This window comes from Eublepharis macularius, chromosome 1 (assembly GCF_028583425.1).
Source record: "Eublepharis macularius isolate TG4126 chromosome 1, MPM_Emac_v1.0, whole genome shotgun sequence".
Taxonomy (NCBI): Eukaryota; Metazoa; Chordata; class Lepidosauria; order Squamata; family Eublepharidae; genus Eublepharis; species Eublepharis macularius.
In genome coordinates, this window is record NC_072790.1 from 206,212,224 (window position 1) to 206,226,043 (window position 13,820).

The 13,820-nt window shown below is 43.8% G+C and overlaps 1 protein-coding gene across 2 annotated transcripts in view; it reads left to right on the forward strand.

Annotated features, from left to right (window-relative positions):
- NINL (ninein like) overlaps nt 1–13,820 on the forward strand; it is a 63,456-nt gene that overhangs the window by 18,298 nt on the left and 31,338 nt on the right. For both annotated transcript variants that reach the window (XM_054995649.1, XM_054995657.1), the window contains exons 3-10: nt 88–184; nt 4,048–4,223; nt 4,876–4,942; nt 6,665–6,855; nt 7,940–8,095; nt 10,224–10,388; nt 11,899–12,035; nt 13,406–13,546. In XM_054995649.1, the coding sequence (XP_054851624.1) occupies nt 88–184; nt 4,048–4,223; nt 4,876–4,942; nt 6,665–6,855; nt 7,940–8,095; nt 10,224–10,388; nt 11,899–12,035; nt 13,406–13,546 (1,130 nt within the window). The remainder of the gene's footprint in view (nt 1–87; nt 185–4,047; nt 4,224–4,875; nt 4,943–6,664; nt 6,856–7,939; nt 8,096–10,223; nt 10,389–11,898; nt 12,036–13,405; nt 13,547–13,820) is intronic.

The window sequence follows — 13,820 nt, forward strand, 5'->3', positions numbered from 1 at the left end:
GGACAGCAGCTGAGCTTTCATCTCCCTCTGAAAGGGACTTGTTACAATACTTTTTACAATACTTTTCACTGTCTATCTTCCTTCTAGGTTAACTTTGAGGAATTTAAGGAAGGCTTTGTGACCGTGCTATCTTCAAGCATTGATCTCGGTGTTTCTGATGATGAGAGCAGCTACTTGGAGCCAGGTGGGTTAAAAAAAAAGTGAGGTGCCAGAATTTTCTTTAAGTTAATCTGTTTTAAGATTTTTAACTAAGATGTGGGTTAACCCCTAAGCTAAATATGTTATAGAGTGGGCCTGTTAACCAAGTACAATGTAATTGTTAATGTGTACTATCCTTCTCTGTTGTTAGGAGTATCGTCGTTTCTACAAGTGGGCCTTGACAGCTCTTTTCCCATGTGCAAAGCCATCCTAAAAGTGTGGTAGTTTTCCCAGCGCTATCTCTGCCCTGTATACATAGGTGCACAGTTTACATGAAGTGAACCAGATAATCAAATTACATTAATTAAATGAACCCAAAAAGTCCTGTCAAAACTATATTAATGTCCAAATATACACTTTCTGACTCAGAAGGCAATGGGTTTGACTTGCTAGGGCAGGACATAGAGGAAGGGAGAGTTGCCCCGAGTTCCTTGGAGGAGGTACTTTCTCTTGCTACTGCTTTAGGGCAGCAGATGTCAGAAAAGAATGTTTTTTGTTTTTTTTCATTGGGATGTTATTTATTGTATTTGAAACTGGCTACCCATTTCTTTACATAGTGGTAGAAAACTGATGTGCCTAGCTAGTAAACAAGTTGCTTTTCTTTCTTGACTGATGATTGAGGAAAGCATTTAAATATTTTGTTTTCAATGTGAACTATCAGTACTTTGAAGATACTGAAATACATTTAGCTAATCAGTCACGATAGCTATCAGTTTCATTTCTTCTAAATAAAATGTTAAGAGTGAGGCAACAGTCCTTTCTGCATTTGCTCCTTGATTTTAGTGGGGCTCGTTTCCAAGTAAGATACACAGGATTGAGCTGCCAGCATTAAGGCTCTGATGCATTCTGTTTGGCCTTGCATTGCAGATTTCATTAGTGCAGTAAATCCAAAGATGTTTCTTTTCTCAATATCAAGACCAGGATAATAATTCAGTAAATAACTTTTAATAGTTATATGTCCTGCCTGGGCAGCTGTAATAAGAGCTGTATTGCCTTCATTGTCCTGCCAGTTTACATCAATATGAGGGCACTGCGATAAGGCTATTACGATATCCACAAACCCCTGGTAACAGGCAATAATAAGGCCAGTCCGCTTGTCAGTCAGTCTCCCTCACTTCGCCCTCCTCGGGCCCTTGGCGGATGAGCGCCCTCAGGGTGACAGGGTTGTTGGTGCAGCAGGCGCGGAAGAGACTGAGCGGCTCGGGGCTGTCGCCACTCTCCAACTCGCCCAGCGACCAGTTGTCGCCCTCGTTGTTGTCTCAGGGGTGGCGGGTAAAAGGAGTCGTCGGAGGCAATGCTGCACGTGTCCGGCAGCTCCGAGAAGTCCTCCAAGTCCTCGTAGTCCTCCTCCTCCGACTTGCCCCCCTCGCCCTCGGCTCGCCTAGCCGGGCTGCCGCCGCCGCCTCCACCACGAGCTGCCTCGGCTCCCCCCCCGGCTCCCCAGGCTGTGGCCCGTGGCCCGGGAGCTTCTTCCCTGTGCAGGAGCCGCGGCACTTCCTGCCGCGGGGGTCGTCCCTGGACTGAAGCCCCATGGCCGGTGGCGGCCCCTTCGCTGGGGGCGGTGAGGAGGCCATCAGAAAAAAATGTTAAGGTATCTTTATTTTATTTGGCTTATACTCTGCCCTTTCTGCAAGCGGGCTCAGGGCGGCTTCCAACAAGATATACAATTAAAACATACAATAAAAACATAACCACTTGACCCAAAAAACATGAAAAACTCCAGGCACCACTAAGCAAATCAGACTATTTTAAATGATTATAGATCATGGGCACCGCCATGATATAAATTCAGGGTGGCTGCAAAAGGAGGGCATGGTGGTCAGAAGGGGGACAAAATGCTGGCTCCTAATCAAAGGCCCGATGGAACATCTCCATCTTGCAGGCCCTGTGGAACTGTAAAAAGTCCCTCAAGGCCCAGATCTCCATTGGGAGAGAGTTCCACCAGGCTGGGGTCAGGTCAGAGAAGGCCCTGGCCCTAGTCGAATCCAGCTGAATGTCCCTTGGGCTGGGGACCACCAAAAGCTACTTATCTGCAGAGTGCAAGGCCCTGCAGGGGACATAATGGGAGAGGTGGTCCCATAGGTATGCAGGTCCCAGTCCGTGAAGGGTTTTAAATACCTTGAACTGGATCTGGAACTCAACTGGGAGCCAGTGCAGCTGGCATAATACAGGGTGGATGTGTGCCCTAAACAGCGTCCACGTAAGGACACGTGCTGCTGCATTCTGGCCAGTTGTAGCTTCCAGGTCAATCCCATCATAGACCAAGTTGCAGTAGTCCAGTCAAGAGGTGACTATTGCATGGATTACCGAAACTAGGTCCTGGGATGACAGATAGGCCGCCAATTGCCTTACCTGCCAAAGATGAAAAATGTACATCTGGCAATGGCTGCAACCTGGGCCTCCATAGAAAGTGTGACATCCAGGAGCACACCCAAGCTCTTCACTGTCAATGAAGGCTGTAACTGCACTCTGCCAAGGACTGGAAGCCGGATTCCCAATTGCATTGTCCTGCGACCTAGATACCGAACCTCCGTTTTCAGGGGATTCAACTTCAGGTGGCTCTGGCACAACCATCCGCCATGGCATCCAGACACCCGGCCAAGGAGTCTGGGGCAGTGTCTAACTGGCTGTCCATCAACAGATAGAACTGGGTGTCATCAGCATGCTGCTGACACCCTAGCCCAAAGCTACGAACCACCTGGGAAAGGGGATGCATGTAGATATTAAATAACTAGAACCAGTATCTTGTACTTGTAAAAACCAAGGAAGATGCAGCATAGGGAGCCACCAATGCCTTTGTCCCTAAGTCTTATGTATCCTGAAATAGCAATGAGCACAGGAAGAGCTGGAAGAGGCTAAGTATCTACCACTTCACTGTGCCATGTACATACATGCCTGGCTTTCTTTTATTGTTCCAGACATCCAAGGAATGCAGGGTGGTATGTAGTTCTCCCCTCTGTTTTATTATAACATCTGAGGTAGGTTAGGCTGAGGTGATTAACTCCAGCAAACTTCATAGCTGGATGGAATTTGAACCTAGCTCTCTTGAGTTCTAGTCTTGTATATTAATCACTATACTGCAATGGTCTCCAGTGGACTTCCTAGTTGTGTGAGCTGGAGTACCCCACAGTTAATGGTGTTGCAATGTAGAAGTTAGCTCAGTTTCTCAAATGGTGGCTCCAGATTTGTCAGTTGATTGTGGATGGCCTAGTCTTTGAGGTCATGTACGGAAACTGGAACAGTTCAAGGATCTTGGGCAAAAGTCCTGTTGGTGAACCATTCAGTGCTTAGATCTTTTTCTAGAAGGGTAGTAAAAGAGAGCTAAGGGGTTTAAAATGGTTTCTGGCCAGCATTTAAAAAGTACTAATATAGTAGTCTTTTTGTATGGATAACCATTTCTAGAATGTGGCAATATCAGCATTTCCATGATCTGGATCTGTTGAACTTGTGTGTACCATGTATGTATTGCACTATGTAAACAGGGATCCTGCCATTAGTAGAAATGAGAGAATAATACAATGAGAGCAAGTGTGTGACTTGGTGAACAGTATGGTGGCCCTGGGAGAGCTGGGTGGTTTTGGGTTGCAGTCTGTTTGGATGGTCTTGTACGAGAAATAGTTGGCCTTTGATTAAATGAGGCTGACAAAAAATACTGAGTATGCTCTGAAGCTCTCTTTGCACGTTAATTTTGATACAAAAATAAACAGTATAACTAGCCCTTGTTTCTTACTGTTTATGTGGCTACTTATTAGCTGCTTAATTAAAAAAATCCATTGGGAATGGGAAGGGAGAAACAACATGACTCATTTAATGCCTGTATCAGTTGTGTAACATTTTTTGAACTCTTAGTTGTTCCAGATGAAGTAAAGCCCAAGTATATCAATGGAGCCAAGTGCTATGGACGCCGGACAAGGCCAGAATTCCAGGACACCAAGCTGGAAACCTCCAAGTATTTAAAAGAACAGCAAGCGAAAGCAAATATTAAAAGCCAGTTGAGACGCTCAGCATCCTTGGAGAGTGTGGAGGCAAGTCTCTGAGTCATCCACCAGCTATTCAGCAGCTGGTTATATTTTTGTGAACCTTGTTGGCTTTTGCTAAGTATTATTTTTAACAAGAGGGAAAAAAATAGAAGCTCTCTCTAAGCTATATGGAAGGGCGGGGTACAAACTTAATTTTTAAAAATTGCAGTTGCTTGGAAGAGCAACCCGTTTAAATGTCTGAGGCTCTTCTAGAAGTTCTGGTCTTTGCTGCGTAAGCATAAAATTACAGAAGCTGAGTCAGCATTCAGTAGCAGCAATGCAGATTTTCAGAGTTCCAAATTCAGCTTTCTACTCTGTCCTGAGTCTAAATGAGTAGCATAATGTCATGATAAATCCATTTTTCTGTGACCTAATGACATAATTTTGAGGATCTTGACAAAACAGCATAATGATTGACAAAATCAAGATAGACTAATGAAGTATCAAGAGCCCTGTGGCGCAGAGGGGTAAGCTGTAGTACTGCAGCCCAAGCTCTGCTCATGACCTGAGTTCAATACGGGTGGAAGCCGGGTTCAGATAGCCGGCTCAAGGTTGACTCAGCCTTCCATCCTTCCGAGGTCAGTAAAATGAGTACCCTTCCTTTTGCCGTTTTTCCTGAAAGCTCCTGGATAAAAAATGTCAGTCCTTCCCTTTGCAGAGCCTTAAATCGGATGAAGATGCTGAAAGCACTAAAGAGCCACTGCATGAGCTGTTTAAGGGTCAAGGTAGGAAAAAAGTCATATTTCTTCTAGAAATTATTTAGACAGGACTCTTATTTTTAAAAAAGAACTGCTTGAGTTGAGAAGCACAGTGGGGTTTCTCAGGATGCAGGTGCTGCAGGCCTTTGTCTGTGACCTGGAAAAGTTGCTGTCAATCAAGGTAGACCATATTGAACTAGATGGCCTAGTGGTTTGACTGTGGCTATAAGGTAGCTTCATGCTTCCATCATGTCACATAAGCAAAGAAGATGAACTTCAGCCTATCAATACTTTGCTAGTTCGTAAACTGATAAAATCAAACTTATTCTCTTTCCTCAAATTGGGTATGGGATCTGGGCCTAACTGACCGTCGGGGGAAATGGGTAGCTTATTGTGTTTGGATCTTGCACGATGTGGAGATGGGGAGGTGGAGGTTTCTTCTTGGTAAGTACCTCTCCTAGTAGACACACTGGGTTTATTCCAAGAAGGAGGGCTTTCCCCTTAGATCCCCAAACTGGCAGTCAAGCAGCATCTTACTTGCAGAGTTCATAACAGAGCATTGCAATGCCAGTGTTTTTTAGGTTTTTCCCCTCTCTTTTGTTTGTTCGTTAAGGCTCCAGGTGTACTGAGGCTTAACAGCCAAAGCCCTGAAGCTGGGGTGAGTAGGTAGGAGAGGCCTGCTTCTGTAGAGATGGACTTCCTCCCATGGTGAGGAGGAGGCTTGATGCATTACTTGCAGAGGTGGATGTGCCAGTCTAGCTTCTGCAGAGCCTCTCTCTTCCCTGTCCCTAGCTGAGAGAGAAGTAAAACAGCAGCTTGGCTTTAGTGACTTGACTTTATGTGTTGCTTGGTTTCAGGGCATCCTGCTCTGGACTTGTGGTAGATACCTCCATTTTGAAAGAGGGAATTTTAGAGACAAGCTTCATGTTATGTTTTTGGGTGCGTTGGGTCTCTAAGGTTGCACAGATCTAGTTAACTGAGGCTGTTTCCATGCGTCTTACCTGCCACCGGAACATTGCGCAAAACACCCGGAAGACAGCGTCTTCTTGCGCGAAATTGCGCCAGGAAGATGCAATTTCGCGCAAAACTCCCAGATGACGGTGTCTTCCTGATGCGATTTCGTGCGAGAAGACGTTGTCTTCTGGATGTTTTGCATGATGTTCCAGCAGCAGGTAAGACGTGTGGAAACGGCCTGAGTTTGCTGTAAGGCAGAGTTCCAGGAGGAGCTGGTCAGGTCATGTACGTTGTTTGGGGATCTATGGGAAAACCTGTCCCTTTGAGTATCATTAGCTGCAGGACCCTGGTTGTCTACTAGCGGGAGGTGATTATCTTGTAGCAATGACTCTGGAATGACCAAGAGAGGAAATTCGTAGTAAATGGTAACATTTTGTTTTATTTTTCATCACATAATGTTTCCTTCTGCAACTGATACTTGACGGATATTGTTGTAAAGAATGTCTGGTTAGATGCTTGGAGAATAAAATGCATTTTGTATGCCTGTCCCAAAAGATTTTCCAGATGAATGACAACAAGATTCCTATCACATGGGCCACATTTAAGGGTGGTGAATAATGAAGGAATCAATTTGAAAAGTTAACACTTAGAAAGGGAACCAAAAAAAAAGGGTTTTAGAGCAGAGTCAAACTTCTAGTGTAATGGTTTAATGCTTGCATATATAGCTTTTATTGGTGACTTGCAGACTAATTCATGCAAAAATACTGCTTACCTAGTAGAAGTCTACTATTACAGGCCCAATGTGCCCCTGGGATGATGATGATGATGATAGCCCTAGAAAGGCCTCTGGCTCTTACTTTGACATGACTGAGAATCAAGTTCGGGACATCTGGGAATGCCTTGGAATAGGAAACAGTGGGTACCTGGACAAGCAAGAGCTGGCTGTTGTTTGTAAGAATGTTGGACACAAAGAGCTGGAGAAAGAGGTGGGTTAAGTTTTGGAAACTTTCCTCTCAAAATCTGCATGACCTGTGAATGTGAAAATTGTGGTTATGCACAGAAGATTCACTGTGTGTGTATGTATGTGTAACACATTTCAAGAATTCACAGTACTTACACATAATTATCTTTACAGCATCCCCGTATTGTATGCTAGCAATCTTGATCTGCATTGCGGATAAATCCTGAGGGTCCACTCCTATTAATTGTCTTCCATCCCCCAATCTCTTTCTCCATGCCCATTTATGTAGGAGCAGTAGTGACACAATATCCCTTCTCTAACTAGAAAGAAGACTTGGGTGTATTTGCTTACCTTGACCCTTCAATACTGGGAGAGGCAGCGGTAATGTTAGCACTGCAATAATTGTTCACTGGAAATGACAGGGGGCACTTTCAGTACACCTGGAGAACTGGCTGAGATGGAACTGTGAATCAGGAGGTCCCTAAATTAGATCTTATGGCTGCCATGAGCTCACTAGGTGACCTTAGGCAAGTCATTCTCTGACTTTGTCCCCCCCCCCCCCAATCTTCATTATGGAGATTATCTTGGCTTGATTTAAGCTTCTGTTGTAAGGATTACAGAAAGTTTGTGTGGAGTGCTTTGAACACTAGAAAGAGCCATAAAAATGAGAGATACCATTCCCAGTCTTTTAAATGTCTTATCGACTTACTGGGTTTGGATCAGCAGAGCCTGATAGGCTGCTGCTCACAAGGATCGCCATGGGCTAGATGCTGGTTCCATTGGACAAAAAGGTATTTCTTATTCCACAGGCCAGTATTTAGGAGATGAAATTCTCAGGTTACGTTTTTGTTTCCTGTAGCAGGCTTGCTTTCTTAAGGAAATCTCTTCTCAAGGCTAAGTTTCAGTAACTCTCCTTAAGGGTGCCCTTTGTAACAGTTAAGAAGCAAGAATGATCTAATAAGAAGAGCTGTCTTGCTTCCAAGGAAATCTGGTAGTTACACCTGATACTGAACATGGAATAAATCTGCCCGGTGTGTGATGTGTTAAATTGTGTTCCTTGAAGTGAGATGTTTTAGTTGTGATGTTTTATTTTTAATGATGTTCTACAGGAACTTGAGGACCTGTTTAATAAATTGGATAGTGATGGAGATGGCAGAGTAAGTTTTAAGGAATTCCATCTTGGCTTGTTCAGCCACAATCCCATTCTTTGTCCAGTGTCTTCCACACCTCTCAAACCAAAATGGCAAAGGTTACAGAGTTATCAGGTAAGTTGAAGCATGTCTGAGAAGTGCTATAGTCAAAAGCTGATAGTATCTGAGCTCGCTAAAATATTCCAAAGTTTTGTGGAGACAGAATAAAGCAGTCTGTCGATCCACAATTTTATCCCAGTCTTTCTTTAAGGAGCTGAGGGTGGTATATTATATGTGACTCTCCTGTCATCCATTTGATCCCCCCAGCAACCCCTTGAGGTAAGTTAGAAAGGTGAATGGCATGAAGTCCCTCAATGAGTTTCATTGCTGAGGGTCAAACTAGTCAAGACATTTTTATACAAGTTGGGTTTCCTCAACTGACTCTGATACCCTCAGGTGGTAGCTGCTGCAAACTTTGTTCCCAAATGCCACAGGGGGCTAATTTGGATCAGAGAGCCTGTTTGGTGTAGCGGTTAAGAGTGCAGGACTCTAATCTGGAGAACCGGGTTTGATTCCCCACTCCCCCACTTGAAGCCAGCTGGGTGACCTTGGGCTAGTCTCAGTTCTCTGGAGCTCTCTCAGCCCCACCCACCTCACAGGGTGTTTTGTTGTGGGGATAATAATGACATACTTTGTAAATCACTCTGAGTGGGTGTTAAGTTGTCCTGAAGGGTGGTGGTGGTGGTGGTGGTGGTGGTGGTGGTGGTGGTAGTAGTAGTAGTAGTAGTTGTTAACTGCAGTATGTGGAAAGGGGGGGACTTCAACCTTCGCCCCATGCCATTTTTCTAACTCAAAATGGCACTGGAGGAATGCATTATTTGCCCCACCAGAGGTCTGCATATGCAGTATTCAGATCCGAAGTGTGCATTTAAGCCATGGCTCCCCATTCCTGGTCCACCATGCTAACCACCATGTTTCCAACTTTAAGAGATTGACCATATTTTACAGGTGCTTACAATATTGGTCTAAGGACAAAGCAGTTTTGTTACTTGTGCTATCTTGAGATGTCTTGTGTATTATTAGGTAGATCTGGCCTTCAAACACCCTGAAAGACCCCCAAAGCTAAGAGCTTTGATTCTGATTTTACACAGTACTGATGCAGCACAGTAGCTAAGGGACTAAATGGTGAACCAGGAAATCCTGGTTTTAATCTTGCCTCCATCATGAAGTTGCCAGGTATTCTTAGGTGAGCTTTGCCCCCCACAACATGATAAAGTATGTGAAGCGTTTTGAATGCATGTAAGTGCTATGCAAATTCCAAGTATTGCTGTTACTATTTATGATTCATAGAAAAGAAAGGCAGTGTAGAGTGCCTCTCACAGTATAGGGAGATACTACATAATATAGTAGGGAGGTAACTGTGAATTTCCTGCATTGTGCAAACGGTTGAACTAGGTCACCCTATGTTTCCATATGAGTGATTTGTGGGATCTGAATTACCTTCTTCTTGTGCTGTGCTTGAACAGCACAATTCAGAAGGATGTGTGTTCCTATAGAGAGAAATGCAGACAATTGCTGGTGGAGGCACAAACAGCAATCGGGAAATAAAATTGGGAGGTGACTAGAATGATACAATAATTCAGGGTCAAAAAATACATGGCTTGTACTTTTTAAAGACTCTGGCTGCAACCTGGTGCATGGCTAAATATATTTTGGATTGCAGCCTCTGGCTTAGGTCCAAAGGGCTGCACAGGAAGCTTTTCCACATCAAGTAATGTTTCTGCCCCCTACTGCTACCACTACTTTAAACAATAACTTGGAGGGGGCTGCATAAAACACAATGTTGTGCAGTATGAATATTGCTTTCCAGTGACAAAACCCCAGAAACAGACCCCTAATCAATACCTCCATCTGCTATGCGCCCTGGGCATATCCCAAGAAAAACAGCTGGTGCAGGAGCACTCATGGTGCTAAGAGATACTTTTGAGCAGGATAAAAAAGATGTTGCTGAGAACTTCTTGTTCCCAGCTTGATTTGGATGGGGAGCAAGATGACAAGATTAAACTGTGGCAAGCTTTGAAATGCTTCTCTTTGCCTCTCGACAGTGTTGCATATCTCAGCCCAGGTACAGTAGATGCTCACAGCTGTGAACATGACATGTACTTTCTGAATAAGATGTGGATTTTCTCAAGTAGTTAAAAGTATCTTGCTTTTTAGGTTTCTCTAAACTGTGTTTACTATTTGTCCCAACTGACTTCTCCAGGTTTTCAAAGAAGGGCATAGAAGCACAACTCCATCTTTCTTGTCTGGTTCTGTGGGCTTGAATTTTTTCTTCAGCATTGATGATGGTACTGGCTTTGCAAGCCCTGAGCAGGTGGTCTCTATCTGGGCCCAGGAAGGTGTTGAAAACTGCAAGGAGATTCTTAAGGTTTCTATCATTCCCTATTTTCCTGCGTAAAGAAATGTTTTGGTTTGCATAATGAGGACTTTAAAAGTGCCAGTTTTGTGGGGATGGTCTAAGACTTTCTACAAGTCAAACATGCAAGCACTTGAAGTACAAGTGACTGTACTGACAGATCTTAGTATAGTCTGACTCTTAAGTGGTTTTACAGAAAATAGGCTCTCGGAGTTTGTTGTGGGATAAAGAGGAGGTTCTACTCCTTTTTCACCCCTCCAAATAAACCTTCACCATACCACCAAATAAAATCCAATTAGTAAACTGCTGCTGTCTTGTATTAATCAGACAAATACAAGTAAATCCATATTACACATTTTGAAGTAGCATAACCATTGTTGAACCTTTCAAAGAACCCTGGGAATTGTGATTATTTTCTTGCTTGTTTTATTCTGCACAAGGCCATCTGCTTTTGACCTCCTTTGTCATCCTCCTCCTCTTTTGTCTTAGTCTGTATGTCAGAGCACCTCTCCTAAAAACCAGTTATTTGCTGGAACATCATTGGCTTATGGTTGTTGGGGGTTTTCCGGGCTGTCTTGCCGTGGTCTTGGCATTGTAGTTCCTGACGTTTCGCCAGCAGCTGTGGCTGGCATCTTCAGAGGTGTAGCACCAAAAGACGGAGATCTCTCAGTGTCACAGTGTGGAAAAGATGTAGGTCATTTGTATCTACTCAGGAGGGGTGGGGTTGAGCTGAGTCATTCTGTAAGAGTTTCCCAGGGTGTGGAATGCTAATGGCGGGAGGCTTCACTGTATCCTGAGGCGGTTCTTTTGCATATGGATTGGTGCTTGATGTGCTAATCTTCTCTGCAGGGCTATTGTCGGGTGTGGAGTGTTTTGTTGGCCTGGTGTTTTTCAGGCCAACAAAACACTCCACACCCGACAATAGCCCTGCAGAGAAGATTAGCACATCAAGCACCAATCCATATGCAAAAGAACCGCCTCAGGATACAGTGAAGCCTCCCGCCATTAGCATTCCACACCCTGGGAAACTCTTACAGAATGACTCAGCTCAACCCCACCCCTCCTGAGTAGATACAAATGACCTACATCTTTTCCACACTGTGACACTGAGAGATCTCCGTCTTTTGGTGCTACACCTCTGAAGATGCCAGCCACAGCTGCTGGCGAAACGTCAGGAACTACAATGCCAAGACCACGGCAAGACAGCCCGGAAAACCCCCAACAACCATCGTTCTCCGGCCGTGAAAGCCTTCGACAATACATCATTGGCTTAGCCTTTCTGGACTTCCTGCTATCAGTTAACATGCATGGTTGTGTTGTGTATATATATCTGACCAGCTACCTCATGCCACACATTTATTTAACCTGCCCTTTCTCTGTAATTTTATCTTCCCTGCCTTGGACTGTCAGTTTCTGTGGCTGGGGATAATGCCAATTCCATATAAGGTGCCTACTGATAGAAAGATTAAGATGCTTGCTTACATTTCTCTTAACTTTGAGAAGCTGTTTTGAATTTTTATAGAGTCTGGAATTCAACATGGAAGAGAAGGTGAACCTTTTGGAACTGTCTGTGGCCCTTGATGATGAACTAATGGCTTCCAAGAGTGGACCTCAACAGGCAGCTGTTGCCTCCTGTAGATATGCACTTCACTACCTACAGTAAATAATTTTTTGCTTTGGCATTGTGGGATGGGTACGGGAACACTCCTGCTGCCCCATGGGCATCAGTTTCCTGGGCAGAGTCCCCAGGGCTGCTGTAAATATGTAAATATCACAAAATGAGGGGGGTGGGTTTTTTCCCACCAAATCATTGCACTCCTTCCAGGCAGTTCAGGTCTAGTATCCTCATTGCCACAGTGGCCAACCAGATACCCAGAGGCAGAAGCCCAGGGGCCAAAATGTCTCACCCACATCTAATGTTCAGAGGTAGTGTGTCTCTGTGCTCTACTAGGTAGTATGTTTAGAGGTACTACACAGATTCTGTCCTTCATGCCCTTTTAAAGTCTTTTAATCTGGTGGCTATCACTATATCATGTGAGTTCAACAAGTTAACTATGCATGACCCATATAATTGGCTCCACCCATATGTATGGAGATTCTCTTTTGGCACATACATATCTATATCACAGCTATGTGGGATCATACTATAAAGAAGTGGCCTCTGTGTGGCAGTGTTTGTGTGTGAAAGAGGCCTGAGGCTCTTCTGTGTTTATAACACGTTTATATTTGTCTGTTGTACTCTCACTTAGAATTTTTAATAGCTCTACAGTATTGCCTTGGTTTCAACACCTGTATGTCAATGTATGTGTCTGAATCCTTTTATTCTGTAATGCAAACATGCATATAGTTATTTTAAAGGATTTACCATATTTTCATTTTTAGTCCTCCATGTGACCATTTAGAGTCAAGGCCTGATTTGTTGTGTTGCCACTCAAAATCCCTTTGAATGGAACTGGCCATTACATTCTGAGATATAAAAGTACTAGTTGTAGACTGAAATAACTTTGTCTGGCTAACACTCTATTAAAACCATAACAAAAGGAATCTTAAGTACCACAAACAGATGATAATTGGGGGTGGAGGGGTGAGCGGGGCGATGATACTGCCAGTGCATATATCAGGGTGTTGATCCCTGTTTTCATTATGTAATATGTGTATCAGAATGGAATAAAAACTGCAGTTACTATTCCTTTAATTCACAATAAATGCACCTTCCTGCATGGATGCTGAAGTGTTGCATGGAAATCTCCATCAGGGTTGGATTAATTTTTATTTATGCATGGCATATTTTCCTCCACATTTCTTGGATAAGACACTTCTTCCTTTAGTTAAAATCCATAACAGGCACAGAACAAATGTAAGATGTGTGTATTATTTTAAATTGTCACTTTCTCTTTTGACTTGTTACCTGTTCTGAATTGCCTGGGCAGAGGTAGGCTACGGCGCTGAACAGAATAAAATAAATATGCGGCTAATGCTTCTAGATCATTGGGATTCATCGTGAGCAGCACCTTGCACTGTCTTTGTAGAGCTCAAGTGGAACAGATCTCCTTGGAGAGAGACAAAGCGAAAATTGATTTGGAAAAGGCGGAGAAGCGGAACGTGCAGCTTTTAAAAGAGGTGGATGATCACCATAGTGCTATGGAGTACCAGAATGAGAGTAAACTCAAGTATGTGAACTAGCCTTTTGGTAGGAGGTGGTGGCCTCTTTCTCTTGGTGTGTGGCACTTGCCTATGTATGATCAGATGTAAATAGTAGCATTGCCATGCAATCCTGTGGTTCTGGAATGGAAGCATTGGTATACCAGAATCATTTTGATGCTCCAGTGAGAGTTCTATGTAGGAAACACCTTTATAAAAGTCCTTTTAGACCTGTATGCATACTGGCATGATATCCACCCCCCCCCCCCCGGCTCTTCACCCTATCAATTGTGGTGATGATAC